A 17545-nucleotide genomic window follows, 5' to 3' on the forward strand; every position below is an offset into this window, starting at 1 on the left:
TTGTTTGCAGGACTTCAGTATAGATACCATGATCATGGCAGATCACCTCCCCCAAAAACAAGCATCCCTGGAGCCTGCTGCTGAGATTGCTATCCCGGAAACCCCAATAGAGGCCCGAAGCGGACAGTCAACACCGTCAGATGAGTTACCAGCGAATACCCTCGGGAAAAATGGGTTTATTTCTCCTAGCATACCTGCCTCATCTTCCGATATAACTCCTCCACCTTCCCAGAGCCTCGGGAATATTTCCACACCTCGCAGGCGGTCCCTCTCCCGATCTAACTCGTTACTTGCCTCACCACCAGCAACTGTGGATCAGACCCTCTGTGTTGCCTACGGCGCATCCGAAAGTCTGCCCACTCTGGCAGATATTGATACTGCAAATGATGAACCTCTTCGGATCATTGCAAAAGAGCTTTTATCCGTGGCGCAGGAGTCTCGAATGTCTGCCGCACACTTCAAACTTCAACATAGCCTGCTTTCAATGACTAGCAGTGAGGCTATTAAGCGTGCTGAAGTTGAGCAGCAGCTTGCTAAACGAGAAATTGAAATTTTGCAGAGCGCTGAATACCGTTTACGCCAAACTCAACATGTTAAATCCCCGCCATCACCATTGCCAACACCACAACAGCAACAAAATACCGTGTTAAACTCTGCATTAAATCGAGCCAAAGAGCTCGAAGAAACAAATCTAGTGTTAGAACGAAAGCTTCGTCGTGCAACGAAAATTATAGAAGAAGATGCCGATAAGTACGAACTACTGATGGAAGAAAATTGTCGACTGAAAAAGCGTATTCGGGATAATCGCGATCATTTTACTCTCATGATGGACCATGGCTCACTTTCTTCCAGCCCGCGTACTGAACTCCATACTCCGCAACAAAAACTGATTTCCCGTTATCCCGATAGCGCTCGGTCTCCTGTCAACAGGGTTGGTGGCCAGGACCCCTTTGCAGTTCTCCTTGCCGCAGATCAAGTGCTTCATGGGGAGGCTACAAGCATCAAATCTTCCTTGCCATCAAAGAGTAGCCACAGGGGCCACGGCCATATTCGTGGCACGCATTCCCTTTCATCGTTACCAACAACTCCTCAACGAAGAGGCGGAGCGGTTGAGCGAATTCATTTCTTTACTCCGGTTAACCAACGGTCTACGGCACCTCCTGTGGGCTACCCTATCATTCACGATCGCGATGACGCCGACCGGCATGATCGTGACAGCACGATCTCAGTTTCAGACGTTGACGAGGCAGTAACCGACGAAGATGTGCCTGCCTCGCAAGCAAGCTCCCTTGCAACCAGCATGCTGCGACGCTTCCCTGGTGCTAGCCAGGAGGAACCACAAGTCCCTGCCAACATAGGCAAATCTAGCACTTTACTTCAAGCAAAACTATTTGGGCACATCAAGAAGCCCGGCGTTGAGCGCTCCACAGATAACTTGAAGCGGAAGCGTAGCCATGAAGTAAAGACACTGTCCCCCAAGAAGGTCCGCACAATGGAGCCCATTTACGTTAATATGAAATCATGAGATAGCAATGTGTTACTATCCTGTTTCTGTACTCCGTACAGACCAGTTCCCTATGCTTTGCCTATTGTTCGATTTTCATGACATGAACTATGATGACTATTCCGATTTTCTTGGGTAATGACTTGTTGATGAATTTCCATATCTTAACATTCGCATTTTCAGACACATTCCACCATATTTATCCTTACCTGTTCCGCTTTCAGTTCATGACTTTTCGGAGTTCTGTATTGTACGAATACCGCAAGTCTTGATAGGCTTCGTCTTGGTTGTAATGCCGTTCACTTCCACTGTACACAAATGGGTTTAGCTTAAGTAGAATTATGCGCAGTAGCCAGAATATAACAAGATAGTAACAGGCCATCACTGGTCACAATCATTTCGGCTGGGGGGATTTTGCAAATTGTCGAGGTTTGTTGTGGTGCCAGATTAGGTAAGGGGTAGGGCTAAACGACCCGCTAAGCGAGGTATGCGGCTGGAGAGCAAACCACACCAAAAAAGTTCGCACCCCATATCACCAACGCCGTCCCGACACACGACCAGCATCACCATTCCGGGTCTCGACAACTTGATCACCGGCCGTTACAATGGTATGCCTATCGCTGAAACCCCTTGCCCTTTGATAAAAAAATCGCATTTTGCGCCCATGCTATTAATTCTAGACGGTCGGACCGAAAGCTGATGTTTTGAAATTTGGTATCTATAGGCGATCAAGCACAACCAGCAAATTCCTAGGAATCGTGAGTCATTATTCCAGTCGATCCGGTGACATCTAAAACGACGTCCGCATCAGTCTTGGTCCAGACTTGCTGACATTTTTATTTTTGCTCTTAGACTTCCACAAGGACTGGCAACGTCGTGTCCGAGTACACTTCGATCAGGTATGAATTAGACCCTATTTCTGGAGGAAAAAAAGATGATGGGGGGCGCCGGCGAAAATCGTGTTGAAGGTCACTGCAAAATCATGAATTGAGGCTGATTTAAATGGAATCTTATAGCCTGGTCGGAAACACCGCCGTCGGGAGGCTCGTCTTGCAAAGGCTGCTGCCGTTGCCCCTCGCCCTGTGGACAAACTCCGCCCCATCGTCAGATGCCCTACTATCAAATATAACAGCCGGGTTAGAGCTGGGCGTGGCTTCACAGTTCAGGAATTGAAGGTACAGCAAAAGCTCCAATATGCACATGATACGTAATCACAGTTGCAGCATCGCAAGCAAATTCATTTGACAAGAAACTTACAAGATACTTTCCTCATATAGGAAGCTGGAATTGCTCGCAAACTCGCTCCCACCATCGGTATTGCTGTCGATCACCGCCGCATCAATGCCTGCACAGAATCCCTTTCCGCAAACGTCGCCCGCTTGAAGGAATACAAGGCTCGTTTGATTCTCTTCCCACGCAAGAGCGGTCAATTCAAGAAGCTCGATTCTTCTGTCGAGGAGGTCAAGGCTGCCTCTGAAGGCAAGGTCGCCAAGAGCATCAGCACCGTACTTCCAGTTGTCAACGTTGCCCGAGCTAAGGCTGTTAGTGAGATTTCGAAGGCCGATATGCCTGAGGGAGAGAAAGCTGCCTACCGAAGACTGAGAGATGCTCGCAGCGAGGCTCGCTATGTGGGAAGGAGAGAGAAGAGAGCGAAGGCGAAGGCTGAGGAGGCCGCAGCGGCTAAGAAATAAACAAATTACAGAATAAAAAGTCTGCTGCTGTTTGTTCCTAGGCCCCTTTTGTCTCGCGATTCCGAATGTTCTTACTCTCTCGCCGTTTTCTCTTTTACGTTGCTATGATCATATGGTCGCCTAACGGGAATCGACTGGGCATGGTTCTTGATGGCTTGAGGTGTACTTACTCTCTGGGGTGTTTTTATTAAATCAAATGCAATGGGAGAGACATGGAAAAAGACATGCGGAGTATTATTGAGCGATCACCAACACTGCTCACAATATTACTTGTTCGCCCTTACGAGAGCTACAAGTGAAATAGTTATCTTTTGGCCCCCAAGTAGCTTGTAGATGGTAGGGGATAAGAAAACTGTATAGAAGACTTTCTAGAACTGCTCCAAAGGCAGATCCAGCAATCAGATTGACCATCATACTTTCTAATGGCACATTAAGGTATCTGAATCATAGCACTAGAATCTGCCGCCTAACGCACGCTCCTCATACAACATTTCCACAACAGCTTCTGTCGCTTTGATAATCTTATCAAAGCCAAGCTCAACGTCACGACTATCATATTTCAGTAGATTCCAGAACACACAACGTGCCTCATTCTCCACCTTCGTAGTATTACTCTCATAAAGCGCCGATGTTGATATGCAGATATCGGGCTCCAAAAACGGCTCACTTGTCCAAAGATCAATATGTATCGGACAAGATATCAAAACTTGGTATTTTGTGGTATTTTGTAAATTCGTGAAAAGAAAAGAAGAACGTTCGAGGTGCGGAACAACCTTGCGAGGCGTATATTCTTCGGTTTCGTCTCCATTGCAATCGATCATGTCTTTCGAGCGAAGGCCTTTAAGCATGTTGGCGTGAAGTCTTTCCAAATGCAGCCATACTTTTGCGCGTGAAATACTAGTCTCCCAGTACCGACAGGCTCCCCAGCAAAGCCCCGATACATCCTGTTTGAGTAGCGGATTTAAAAGTCGATTGTCCATCCATACACGTAATTGGATAGGTATATTGGCAATATCAGAAGAAGATGAAGAATCTGGAATGGAGAGGGAAATGATGTTTTGTTTCTCGGGGTCCGTTTTGACAGTTATCGGAAGCTTATAGATAGATTGGGGGTAGTTTGGAGGAGGAGAGAGGACGTATTCGTGTATAACGGTCAAGCGTGATGAATCATTCGACGACTTTAATGAGGAGGAAGAAGTGCTCGTATGCGTTGTCAGTGAGAGGGGGGCAAAAAGAGTGAGAAATGGGAGGGGATCGGAAGGCTGCTGAAGGGCGAATGGCTTTTTTGGAAGGGTTGGGGGCGTTCGCTCCACTTCAGTTCTAGGGGTGTATTTTGGGGCAGAAAAGGGCAAGAGGCATGAAATGAGCGTGGATATAGTGGGCTGAGGGGGGTTCTTTGGGGGAGGCGCGCAAGAAGGGTTATCGCTAGTCAGTAGAGACCTGCGTATTCCGTTAGATTTGCCCAGACAGAATCAGTCCTAAGATTTAATGATGCTTACAGTAGCTGTGTTATAAACCCTTCGTTTAACGATGCGTGGTCACAGGACTCTTCAATGCGCCGACCGGCATCTTCAATAGTGTCAACTTCGTACTTAAGCGACTGTAGTTGCGCAGCGAGCTGATCTCGAAGTTTTTGTTTCTTGAGAATTTCTTCCGGTACGTATTCCACGGCTTTCACAGTTGTAGCTAAAACGCTCTCATCCTGGTCTACAGATTGGGCTGTGTTGCCATTGACTCGTCGGGATCGGAATTCATAGCGGTGCTCTAGTTCCAAGCTCTTCGCTTTAGTAAAACGTAAGCTCGGACTGCTACCTACAGAGTCCCTTGACCGAAACACAAGCTTTTGAATTCCAAGCTGGGTTGGCGTCGGAGGTAGATCCGGCTCCCCCATATTGTTTTCGCTGTTAGGTAGTATAGGAGGTAGTTCCCGTTTCGGCTCGCTAGTAGATATCACATCAGGCGCCTGAAGTACTTGTTTCTGGGGAGGCTTTGATGAGAATAATGCTCTTCTGGTGGACCGGCGAACATGGTTATTATCAAGATTTGAAGTTTGTAGCAGCGAGGGCTCTGGATCTGTGAACTTGCGTTTAATCTCCTCTTGACTTGGTTCTAGTTCAGGCTGAGTCAAGTCGAAGTCCGGCGGTAAGAGAGTCACATCCTTTACTCTTTGTCCATTAGTAGGGGCATTCCCCCTGGATGCCTGGCTGTCTTGCAATTCAAGACCACGAGTCTCTGATCGCTGGGCTCTATGCACAGCTGAACGGCCTAGTACGTGAGAGAGAAGGTCGGGCTGGGTTCGCGCAAGGCTTGCTTTGCTTGACGACTGGAACGACGCACGATTGGAAGGCTTATTTGATCCATCTCGTCTGGAAAGTGCAGGTCCGCCACTTGCGGTTGGAATGGGGATGGCGGTTGAGGAGTTCGATTTACGCCGTTTGACGGGTACAGGGATCATGCGTGCGGCGCGTTAGGATGTCAAGCTACAAAAAGTATCGAATTATCCATCTGACGGATGAGAAACGAGTGTGAATGGAAGATTGTTGATGTTCAGCAAACGGTTCTCTACTGTTTGTCTCCGCGTGTACTCCGTACTCCGTACGGAGTACGAAACAACAAGCGCGACGTGACATGGCTTTTGCACTGTTTGCACTTAAATACCAGCGCCTCAACCGATTGGTTAGAGCCATAACTCACCACATCCACGATAGGATCGCCAGGAGAGATAAGAAGGAGGGAGTATTTCACACTCCGGAGAGAAATACCAGATTTTCCGACAGTTAAAAATCAACGAGGTATCGAGCTGTGGAGGACGATGGCGGGCAAGCAAATTTCGGCACGGGAAAACTATAGAGCGGGCGGTACATTCGGCTGCTCAATGCAAACAAGTAATATCGTTGGCCAACAGCCAACATGGAGCGCATGTCTTTCTTGACAAGGGACGGTCACTTCCTGCGCCCGATATGCTCTTCATGTTTCTGTCGGATCCGTTCTACGAAAAACTCTGTTCTCCAATCTTCAAACAGACCTCAGCGACTCCAAGATGTATCCCGACACTTCTCCCCGCAGCGCGTTTTTCACAACACCCGACAGAGCAGCCTACACCAGGAATCACAGACACACCAAGCATATCCCTTGAAGGGCTACTATTCTGATATTCTCTCTCATCCGACCGATCTATCTATGTCTAATCCTCCCCTTCGAAATACAGCCGCTTCTTCTACCCTGCCACCATCATCGCATTCCCCCTCTAAACAACAAGAACTTTCTCCGGCCGAACGGATGAGCATAGTTTTTGGTACTCGCCTCGCTGGGCCGGGCTATACATCCCGCTATAACCCGGACACACCGCCCGACTCGACTTGGCAGACCATCAATGGCGTCCCCATCCCTCCGCGGCCCACTGAACCCGACAATTGCTGTATGAGTGGATGCGTACACTGCGTATGGGACGATTATCGGGACAATGTTGAAGAATGGGCAGCGCGCGTGCAAGAAGTGAAGAAGCGCCGGTCCCGTGCGAAGGTGTTATCAGAGGAAAGCGCTGATGTCAGACATATACTCCGCCGTGAGGTCAATAACGCCAGTTCGAGTATGGACGACGACGGAGGTGGTAGTGAGAGTAATTGGAATAGCGATTCGCTGTCGCCCGGCTCGAATGATTTGTTCGAAGGAATTCCGGTCGGAATTCGAGAGTTTATGAAGATAGAAAAAAGACTGAGGGACAAGAAGAAGGCCTTTCAAACGGCGACCTGACGCACCTTAAACGAGACAAACATACTGACGTATTTAGCTTGGATGATTTGCATTGAAAGAAGCCTTGTTTACTCTTTACGCCCAAGCATGTATAACAGACTGCACCTTGGGCATTACATATTACTTTTCTCCATAGAGTTGATTTCCTGCATTTATTTAGCTTAGACACCATACCCTTTGCATATTATTTAAATACACATTTCACACAGAAAAAAATATTCTGAATAGATGCCCATATGCCAATATATAAATACTATTCTCAGGAAAAAGAGCCCATTTCATAAGCAGTCATCTTGATGTAGGCGCCACTATATATATCTTAAATATTCAAGAAAAAGAGAAAACAAGCAGAAAATGCACAAACAGATTGAAGTACGAAACGGGCTATTTGGGATCGGACTGGTCTACTTCGCACAATAGATCTTCAAACACCTGCTTTTGGTCTGCGGACAGATTAGGAGGCTAAAATATATATTAGAACCCATATATGGAGCGGCTCAATCTGGTAGGGCATGAACTTACATTATATTTTGAGAGGCAATTCAACATGATAATCACATGTTCTCTATCTTTTGAGTGCAAAAGCTGGTTGTTCTTTTCCTGACTAATTTCTCCTTCAACAGGTGCAGACACATTGCGAATTGTATCATGCAATATATCTCTGAGGGACTTGTTTTGCAAGCAGTCGGCAACTGCCACGCATCTTTCAGGATTAGCGGCCATCAACGCAAGAGTTGCCCACCCTTCACTGCGAAGCACTGGCCAGTCAGACTGGACTATCATAGCGGCTATTGGGTGCGCCACATCTTTGTGCACGTTGAAAAGACATTTCACAAGATATTCAGTGGTCAGCGCTGGCTCTAACTCCAAGCCTGGGAGTAAAGTACGGGTGATGGCCGCAACCGCTCGACCAATTTCAATTCTAGTAGGTGTGTTGTCTGTCTTAGTAAAAAGTTTAAGTAGTAAAGATAAGTATGTTCGTGGGCCTTCCTGCACATTTGCGTCGCACGGGAGAGGTGTGAGTAATCGAGACGTGTTGGGAAGAGACCCTAGAACGACCAGCCTTGTTAGGCTAGCTGCCGTGAACTGGACTTGTGGGACAGTCTCCGAGGCCCAGAGCCTCGATAAGCTCGTAATGAGTCCGGCCTTTCCAAGAGGTTCTTTATTGCCAGCCGGAATAGCAAGATTTTTTAAGAACCCCAAAGCCGCATGGATCACAGCTGTACTGGAGCTACTGTCTAGCATGGGAATTAAGTGTAAATGTAGCTGCACATTTTGAACCATGGATTCACATATTTCATCGCATCGAGCAAGATTTCCCAGCATAATAGCAGCGCATATCTTCAGCGGCTCACTGGATGATTTCAGCCACTGTATCAACATACCTGTAACTATAGAGGTGAGATGACAGGTATGAGTATATAGAGGCAGACCTGAAAGATCGGAAAGAGTATGGGTAAGTTTTAGGCGAATTAGAGATAGGGCCTGCTGGTCGTCGGAAGATATATCTTTATCGGAGATTCCGCAGCAACGCGAGAAGACCAAAAGAGCCTGCTCGACTAGTCCCTCCGATATACAAACGTCTTGAACATCAGGTTGCTGTGAATAATTTGCAAAAGCGGCAGTAATAGATAGAAAATGTGCCATGGCGCTGTCCGACTTCATCGCCAGATTGAGAATTATTGGTAAACACTCAGTCGGTGTCTCCAACTGTACTTCTATAGATTAATCAACATTAGTTCACAGGCCAAGCGTGTTGTACTCACTTTGGTCACTGGATATCTCAATCAATTCATACGCGTAGTTTAACAGAGCCTCTCCCTGTATTACTCCCCTAACGAGCAGCTGTAGAAGAGAATACGTTATTCCGTTGGTAGCCGACTGTTTCTGTGCAGGCTCTTTATTTAAGGCTTAGTAGATGCAGTATGAACTGGGAAAGATGCATACCAAAATCAATACAAATATTATAAATAACAGGGATTGCAACATGGTATAGTGTTGAGTTATTGAGAAATCCAATAATTGGTAGTGTATAGTTTCGCTCCACAACTTTTTGTCTATTTTCGTCTATTAAGTGGTTAGCACCAATCTGTACTATAATTAAGATAGGTGGCAGCAAGTTACCTGTATCGGCACATGTGTTTCCAATCAATCTTAAAGCATGAAGATGTATATCATGCTCTACATCCCGTGTATTAATTACTCGGAGATAAAAGTCTAACATCTCACTTTTGCCAAATGCCCACCGCCATTTTTCTACCATAAAATTAATTACAAGCGTCTCTTCAAAGGAGCAAATGTTCATGACTTACGGTCTCTACTGGCGTTTGCCAGCACCTCTGTAGCGCGGGACATGTACATCGATTTGGTTTTCCATAGATGATAAATATCAGGCCTAATACTTCGTAACATCTGTATAGTTTTCTGGCTTTGGGGCCCTTCTTTGTCTACCAGTTCAAGGGAGGCCATGACCCGATGCAAACGGGGTTCAGCGGATTCGGGGCCTTCGAATTTGGCCTTCAATGTTCGGAACATTTCGGCGTCTTCTTCGGCCGGTAAACTTGGGAGATCTCTTTCTGGGGCAGATAATGGCTCTTTCGAAGTGGTGATGGATGATTCCACAGCTGGGGAATTCTCAGACTGTTCGCTGCTCTTCATTTCAGGAGACACATCAGGGTATTTAAGCTGAGCAGGAGCCTCCGCGGCATCCAGCCCTGGCTCTGGAGAGCGCGATGAATCACTGGACAACTCCATGGCTCCGAACTAGCCGCCGGACTCCCCGTCGGTGCCTAGTTTGATGTAGCGATATGACAGCAAGCGGCAGCGCTTATTCCAATAATAGGCCCAAAACCAAAAGATCAACACACCATGGATGCGTTACGTATCCAATAGGAAGCCAGAGTGGGCTCTGATTAGCCTGGAGGGGAATATCCAGATGGTTTGACAGCACCCTTGGATGCCAGGGTTGCGCGGATGCTGATGGGCCCGCGGGCGGAGAGCGGTTCGAGACGGGGGCGAATCGCTTAGACACGAGTAGTAACTAACTAGTTACCTCACGCCAATAAAACACGCCTCGCCATGCTATTCAATGCGTCAAGGTGCGTGACTTCGCTTGCCGCCCTGCATCGCCAGTCCCGAGCGATGGTTGCCTGCGGCGTTGCGGCGGTTAACGAAGGTGCCCGCTCACGTGGCCAATCCAGTCTTAATCGTAATGGCAGTGCTTTGTCTGACGCTTCTCGCTGTGGACGCGGTTCAACCGTTCACTGGCTGTCATAGGCAGCAGCACATGGCGCCAGTCCCTAGCCAGCTGAACTACCCGAATCTCGCCTCCCATCTTCGCGTTTCTGAAGAGTTCCGCTCGGCGCGATTCTCTTGCAGCCTATAAGACACAAGTGGCCATAATTTGTATTGAATGGTTTACATTGTATTGCCACAACTTTTTCTCTTTTTTACACACAGAAGTAAACTAAACGGATCTGAATCTGATGCTCTGATTGGCTCTTTTTGCCCCACTTGGGCTAGCCACTCACTTATATAAATCTGCCTAGATCCTTGCCTCATACCCTCAGACCTTCCACTTCGGATGAGTCAGAAATGGGCTAGGCCCAATGTAGTGTAGTGTAATTATAAGCTTTGGAGCTAGACTCTTATGGATAATTTCTGCCACATTCTGTGAAAGATCTGAGTCAGTTTTTTGCATTTTGTTAGAGTTCTCTGATCAGATGTTGAACTTAGTGAAATTTTGAATCTCTGAAACAGTCTGTTCAATGTCTTTAACTGTTTGCTCTTCACACAGTTCACATTTTATTGTCAGAATACTTTTATAGTTATTTTCATTAAGTCTTGAGTCAGTTATTTGTCTTCAATGTCTCATTCTCTCATTCAGAATCACTCAGTAAAACAGCTGTGTGTCATCTTTCTTCACTTCAGTTCTCAGACATTTTCAGATTCAACTGTCAGTAAATGATTTCTTACTTAGTCAGTAGTCAGAGTTTAATATGCTCTGACATCAGAAATCTTTTGCTCTGTTATTCAAGAAGATAGATGACATTGAAACAATATGCTGACATCTAAGTGTTACTCACTCATTACATCTGCATATTTAGAACTGTTCATTAATATGATTATTTTCTCTGACAGTGATCTGACTGAGTGTGAAGAATCTGATGATGCTAGTGAAGCTGAGTAAACAGCTGATTAGTTAGCTTTGAATTTTCAGTAAGTTAAGAATTTTATTGAAGATCTGCTTATGTGCAGCAAGAGCAGTGACTCTGATAGTCTGAATTCAGATATTATTGTGTCTGAGTTGAAGAAGAAGAATGACTTAAGTCTGTTCAGTATGCAGATCAGTTTTAATAGTTTCACAAATAGTTCATTTAATGAGAGTTTCTTTCAGACAGAGTTGCAATTCTTAAAAAATGCTCTTCAGCATCTGCTGAAGTTAAGTGAGCATTTATCAGAGTGCAAAAAGATTGACATTATATTTTAACTACTTTAGTGTCTTTAAGTGTTTATTTCTTTACTGATTCAGTAATGAATTCAGAGTGATGAATTGAAGTCATTCTATACATCTAAATAAAGAGTCAATAATCTGATCAGTGTGCTAGAAAGAAATGACTTCTTCTGAATTGCAGTGATTTATAGTCAGAGTTTTTAGCACATAATATTGAACTAAATAGTGTATCTTATTCATTAAGAGTTGACAGTTCTTCAGAATCAGAGTCTCTTCTTCTGTCACTTTCATATGATCTGTTTAACTAATAACATCAGCATTGATAATCTTGCTTTCACAATTGAGCAGACAGCATCTGTGTTGACACATGTAATTAAAGATTTTGCTCACTTAAGTCATCATCAGCATACTTATAAATGTTGTCTGCATCAGAATCAGCTGACTCTGATTACTTTCATTCTGCAGTTGAGCTGTGTCTGAAACTTCACTAACACTTTTATTCAGCTATTAGAACTTTATTTCATGAACATAAAAGTTAAATAAAGAGTTCTTACTGTTCTGCATGATCTAGAGATCATTAATAATTACACAACTCTTTGTGATAAATGATTGAACATAACCACTATTGTCAAGATCAGTGAGTGATTGTTTAATCAGTATTGTGAACAGCAACTGATCAGTTGTCACAGCATCAGCTTCAAGAAGACTTCAGACCAACTAGTGTTGTCATAATTAATAATTTTAAATTTTAAGAGAATGTTCAGCATCAGATCATTGATGACAAGAGTTCATTTCACTCTTATATTACTGATCTTCATATTCATGATCAGATTTCATCAAATAAACTTTATTAAAGCATGTTGAATCTGTCTTTTTTGAACCAACTCAACTATATTCATTTCTTGCAGCAAAATCAGAATCAGATTGAGATTGAATTGTGTCACTATTTCATTTTCAAGACTCTGTTTGCAGTCTACTTAAATGAACTGATCAATGTATTTGAAACAAAAAGTGATTTATATAGTTGTCTTGTTCTATTAGAGATCAATAAACTGCATTCATCAGAGCTGACACATACATTGCTCTTGAGATCTATATTAATGTCTGAGAGCACATATAATGATCTTTATGAGATCTTCTGTACAGTATTCACTGAGCAGTTCAAGATGAATGAGAATAAGAATTTTCATGAGTCACTGTATCTAGTTTATAATGATCAGAAAATGTCAGCATTTATTTAAGACTGCCAGCATCAGTAGTGTGAGACTCAGAGAATATATGATACTCATCATTAAGCATTGTTAGTATCAGCAATGTGACATCTTTAGCTCAACTTCTTATATATGATGATGAAGATCTTCTATGAAGAGATTGAGTTCTCTCAGTAGATAATATTGTTGTTTAATCACATTAATCATCTTCATCAATAATATCTGTTCAGTGAGAAAACATCATTTCATCATCTTGAAGAACTTATTCTTTATAGCTTTGATGTTCATATAACAGTGATGTTTTTGCAACTGATCAGAGACATTCACACTGTGCTGAATATTACAGATTTTGATGCAGTGCAAGCAGTGATTTTGAATCTGTAGATCAATAAGTTTAATGATCTGATCAGTTGTATATACTTCAAGATATTTGCACTGAAGTTGATACATCAATCTAATGAGTTGATGAAGAGAATGAGAGACTGCAGTGCATGTCATCTGAAGACTGACTTCAAAACTTAATTCAATGTTCAGAGCTCTGATGTGTCATGACTGTCTGATGAGAATCATGCAGATGTTATCATAACAGTCCATATACAGTTTCTTCATCTTGTTAAAATCTATAAGCTGATCAAGACTGACACTAAACATGGAAATGTTAAATTGCTGTTCTGGAGAGTTGAGCAGTCTATTTTGCATTTTGCCTGACAATGTTGATTCAATTATGCAGTTAAGATGTTGTAATTCTGATAACTCACAAACTTCTCTGCTCATAATCAACTGCTCTGAGATGCTGTTCTGACTAACAGTCTCATCACTGTGCACAGAAGCACTGATCATTTCATGAAGACTGATAAACTCAATGAGTTGCTCAATCTGAAGCTGAAGAAATTGCTGCAATCTCAGAGAACATTAATATTTAAGATTCAGAAGTTTTTTTGAAAGTCTATCTATACTTTAAAATATACACATCAGCTTCATCAGGCAGTTGAGCATGCATTTAAAGAATATATAGATGCAAAACATATTAAAAAGTCTGTTAGTGAAGATATCTGCAGTCTTGCTTCTCTAATATTGGAGCAGTTGTGTGTTAGTGTAGAGAGTAATTTCAGATTCTTACTCAATATGAAGCCATCTGATGTCTTTCAGAATCTATCATTCCACATAGTCACCATCAACACATATATTGTGAAGGTTTTGGAAGCTGATGGAGTGGGTGTTAGTGAAGAGAATGAGAAAGATTTGAGTGAAGTTAATCAGTGTAGAGAAGATGCTGTTGAGATTGATTATCTGATTATCTTATGTGATTAAAAATCTCACAATTTTGATAATTAGGGGAGTGGATCTGATCAGATTTTATGTATGAGTATTTCTACATAGATTATGCTTGTATATAGTTAAGTTGATCATTTTCATTTCTACATATGTATTCTATTTACATACATGTGCTTGCCAGGCATCTGGCCCAGCAAAAGTGTAATTTAGACATGACATCACTCAAATTGGTATATACTGGACAAATTATCAATTAAGATGAATATCATGTCTGTCAAAACAGTCAGTTGGCTCTTGACTCATATGAGGCATGTGTTAATCTCCAACATATCTGTGTTTTTGGTCAGTCTCATTAAGTCAAACATTTGGGCTAGCCCCTTCATGAATCAGGCAAGATTGAATTGATCTTGAATGTTGATTTTGTGCAGAGCATCTGCTGCAGAAGAGTTCTGTGATTGATTTAAGTGAGTATTTTTTGAGATGCACAGACCATATATCTGATGACTCCACTTTCTGAGTGAAGAATCTTTGCTCTCAGACATGTCACATTTGTTAGCAGAACTGTCTGTGAATTCACATTTAATTGCATTCATTCAACAGTGAAAATAAGTACTGTCCAGACACTTTTCATTTTTGCACACTGACAGTTTGTAGACCCAACATTTTCAATCTTTATGTTTGTTGCAATAGTTACATGCTGGTATCTGCTCAGAACTGTCTTCTTCTTCAATTCTGTTGATATGATACAATGTATCAATCACTTTCAGAGATATTTCATTTCAAGCTGCTTCATCACAAGATGTATATCATTGATTCTTTGTGATTTGATCTCAAGTTAGCTTAGAATTTGTCACTGATCATTTAGCTGGCACATTGGCCAGATCATCTTCTTTTGGATTTGAAATTTTTAATTGAAGTACTCAATTTGATGATGGTGTCATCAGCAGTGTTTTAACTATGGATCAACTGTCAATGATTGTGTTGTTTGAACATTGAGCAGAGAACTTACATGCTTGTTCTGTAGTGGTGGACTTTTTAGAAGTACTGACTTGTTTTATGCCAGATTCATGTTGTTTATCAGCATCAGAAGAAGCAGCACAACCATCATGTTCAGAGACATTCAATATATTCAGAATGTCATGGATCAGAAAATTCACCAGAAGTTGATTCTGAGCAGCATGGACAACAGAAATGGTAGAGTCTTCACAGAATAGTTTCTCATCATCAGAGTTTGATTGAATATTGAATTCAGACTCAGATGAGGCAACAAGTGTATTGCTCTGATCAGATTTGGACATATCACAAGAATTATTCTGGTCTATAATAGGATATCTGACAAGAAGTGCTGGATTAATACTATTATCAGAAGCAGAGTGAGTGGTCAAACTGGTCAGATAAGAGAGAGACTGTTGGATATTTGCATATTCATTGTTTGAGAGAAAATTTGAAGGGTGTCACAGTGCTGTCTCAGAATTTTGATATTGCCTGTGAGCAATTCATGAATTATTGTCAGATACAGATATGAAAGATTTCTGAGAAGATGAAACTTCACCAGATTTCAATGATTTGATGTCAGAGAGTGAAGATGTATTGTGACACAAGAAGGCAGACATTGTGAGTTATTTAAAAGTTATTTGATAAAAAGAATAAGCAAACATGAGTGTATAAGAATGTGATATACAAATGAACAGACAAGAGGGGGAAGAGACTGGCAGATGTCAGAGCAGCATGAACAGTTGATCTGATAGATAGAAAGAAGTGAAGAAGAAATAGAGACTGAAGTTGTTGATATCTGACATGTGTTGAATGTGTTGTGGGTCAGATGATTTTGCCAGATATGGCCATTGCCAGGCAGTTCATCAGAGATAAGTGAATATATGCAGATATGTGCTACAAAACAACATGATATTCTTAATTACAGTCTACTATACAGACAAAACAGTTTATCTGAGATCCAATCATATCAGGATGACCTCCAGAACTATAACAGAAGCAGAGAGAATGAAAAAAGACATGAAAATGATATATGAATACACAAAGTTGTTTCAATAATGTTGATGATTGTTGATTGTTTCTGAACAGAAACTTATCTGTCAGATGTAACTTGTGAACAAGTTCATAGAAGAGAGAGAGAGGGTCTGCTCAGTTGAATAGAATTTTATATCATTGAAAGTAGATGAGTGAACTACATTGTCTGGGTATTAAAGAACATGCTTGTCAGATGGAATAGTGAAAATGAAACTTAGAGAAACAGTTAGATCAACAGTTTGTCATTGAATATTTCTGAATCTGAGTTATTATCAGATGAATGTTTGTTGAGCTGAGTTTAGAGTTCCCATATGTAAATAGTCATTATCTGCCAGATTATTGAATTCCAAGACCCTCTTTTTTGAAAATCATGTTTCTCACCAAAATGATGTCCAGAGAACTGATCATCTGTTCAGATCAATGGATCTTCTATAATATGACTATGGCAAAAGATACAATTCTCAATTATTTGACATTAAACTGATGATGTCTCTGTTTTATAGATTCACAAATGTGTTTCTCAGCCAATGATCACAGTTCTGGCCAACTGGGTATACACTATATATACTGATCAGAAAATAATGAAATCTATATTATACTTTCACTGATCAATGTACAGGTCCACATAACTTAAGAAACAGTTGCTCAATTCTCCATCAGTTTTCATTTCTTAACTCTGAACCCAGATTTCTTGTTTGGATTTCAAGTCTTTCAGGTGTGGGCATTGACAGACAAGTTGGTCAGAGATGTTTATGGATCAGAGTTGAACAGTTAATCAGATATATGCTGAAATTGACTCTTCATATCAGACAGTGAACCAGATATTATATGAGAATTTATCAGAAGCATCAGTTGAATATTATGTCAGAGAGTTGACACAAATGTTGAGAATAACATAAGTGTCATCAGATCTCTAAATATGCTGAACTGAAGATATGACAATTGAATCAGAGCAGAAATCTGACAATACAGACAGATCTTGACAGTAGCATGCTGACTGTCAGACAACAGCACATTTGGTTGAATTTCTGAAGTAAAGAACTGACTATTCAAAACAAGATCTGAGACAAGAACATCTGTCTGAATTGCTGAAATGAACTGACTATCTGACATTAGTATGTCTGCCCAATTGTCACTGAGATTTCAGCTAACTGACAGTTCCAAATCATTTCTTGACATGCAGTTACAAAGACAAGACTCCAGAATTCTTGGAGTTCAATTGACTCAGACTGTCAGAGCTCAAACAGCTCATACAGACTAAGTAACAGACTTCAATGCAAGTCTGCTCAACTCTCTGATAAATTTCTCACTGTCTGGGCAAATGAACTTTCACTTAACTCAATGAGAGAGCTGTTTCAACAACTGAGCTTTATTTAATATCAACTGACTCAAATACAATTCTATAAGTTTCTTCTTTGACATCAGAATCAAATACATGGACTTTCATAACATCTCTTGATAATAGAACTTAACTCAAGAGTTTAATCAGATCTGCATCTGAAGAACAACATCATGGCAGTGCTTAACTCTTGTTTTTCAAACAACAATGAAGAACTTGAATATATTCAGCAATTTAGAATCATAAATGAAACAGTATATGAAGTCTTACTGATCAACTGTTGACTGTTCA

General features: G+C 41.9%; 7 protein-coding genes across 7 annotated transcripts; 3 read left to right on the top strand and 4 right to left on the bottom strand.

Moving 5' to 3' along the window:
* Nucleotides 1-34: 34 nt before the first annotated feature.
* LOZ57_002399 (uncharacterized protein) lies at nt 35-1525 on the top strand (the record flags this gene model as incomplete). The annotated part of the gene is made up of 1 exon (XM_049251471.1): nt 35-1525. The coding sequence occupies one exon, from the start codon at nt 35-37 to the stop codon at nt 1523-1525; it is 1491 nt and encodes a 496-aa protein (XP_049109771.1).
* Nucleotides 1526-2109: 584 nt separating this feature from the next.
* On the top strand, nt 2110-3195 carry rpl13 (60S ribosomal protein L13; the record flags this gene model as incomplete). Its single annotated transcript, XM_049251472.1, has 5 exons — nt 2110-2112; nt 2229-2262; nt 2357-2403; nt 2521-2679; nt 2782-3195. The coding sequence occupies 5 exons, from the start codon at nt 2110-2112 to the stop codon at nt 3193-3195; spliced, it is 657 nt and encodes a 218-aa protein (XP_049109772.1).
* Nucleotides 3196-3647: 452 nt separating this feature from the next.
* LOZ57_002401 (uncharacterized protein) lies at nt 3648-5650 on the bottom strand (the record flags this gene model as incomplete). The annotated part of the gene is made up of 2 exons (XM_049251473.1): nt 3648-4635; nt 4695-5650. 2 exons carry the CDS (start codon nt 5648-5650, stop codon nt 3648-3650), a joined length of 1944 nt encoding a protein of 647 aa, XP_049109773.1.
* A 455-nt stretch (nt 5651-6105) lies between these two features.
* LOZ57_002402 (uncharacterized protein) lies at nt 6106-6948 on the top strand (the record flags this gene model as incomplete). Its single annotated transcript, XM_049251474.1, has 1 exon — nt 6106-6948. One exon carries the CDS (start codon nt 6106-6108, stop codon nt 6946-6948), a length of 843 nt encoding a protein of 280 aa, XP_049109774.1.
* A 474-nt stretch (nt 6949-7422) lies between these two features.
* On the bottom strand, nt 7423-9702 carry LOZ57_002403 (uncharacterized protein; the record flags this gene model as incomplete). Its single annotated transcript, XM_049251475.1, has 5 exons — nt 7423-8666; nt 8715-8846; nt 8896-9015; nt 9073-9204; nt 9261-9702. The coding sequence occupies 5 exons, from the start codon at nt 9700-9702 to the stop codon at nt 7423-7425; spliced, it is 2070 nt and encodes a 689-aa protein (XP_049109775.1).
* A 3456-nt stretch (nt 9703-13158) lies between these two features.
* Nucleotides 13159-13612, bottom strand: LOZ57_002404 (uncharacterized protein; the record flags this gene model as incomplete). Its single annotated transcript, XM_049251476.1, has 2 exons — nt 13159-13513; nt 13581-13612. 2 exons carry the CDS (start codon nt 13610-13612, stop codon nt 13159-13161), a joined length of 387 nt encoding a protein of 128 aa, XP_049109776.1.
* A 1195-nt stretch (nt 13613-14807) lies between these two features.
* LOZ57_002405 (uncharacterized protein) lies at nt 14808-15185 on the bottom strand (the record flags this gene model as incomplete). The annotated part of the gene is made up of 2 exons (XM_049251477.1): nt 14808-14842; nt 14897-15185. 2 exons carry the CDS (start codon nt 15183-15185, stop codon nt 14808-14810), a joined length of 324 nt encoding a protein of 107 aa, XP_049109777.1.
* Nucleotides 15186-17545: the final 2360 nt, after the last annotated feature.

The sequence above is a fragment of the Ophidiomyces ophidiicola genome (genome assembly GCF_022830035.1).
Source record: "Ophidiomyces ophidiicola strain CBS 122913 chromosome Unknown scaffold_6, whole genome shotgun sequence".
Lineage (NCBI taxonomy): Eukaryota > Fungi > Ascomycota > Eurotiomycetes > Onygenales > Onygenaceae > Ophidiomyces > Ophidiomyces ophidiicola.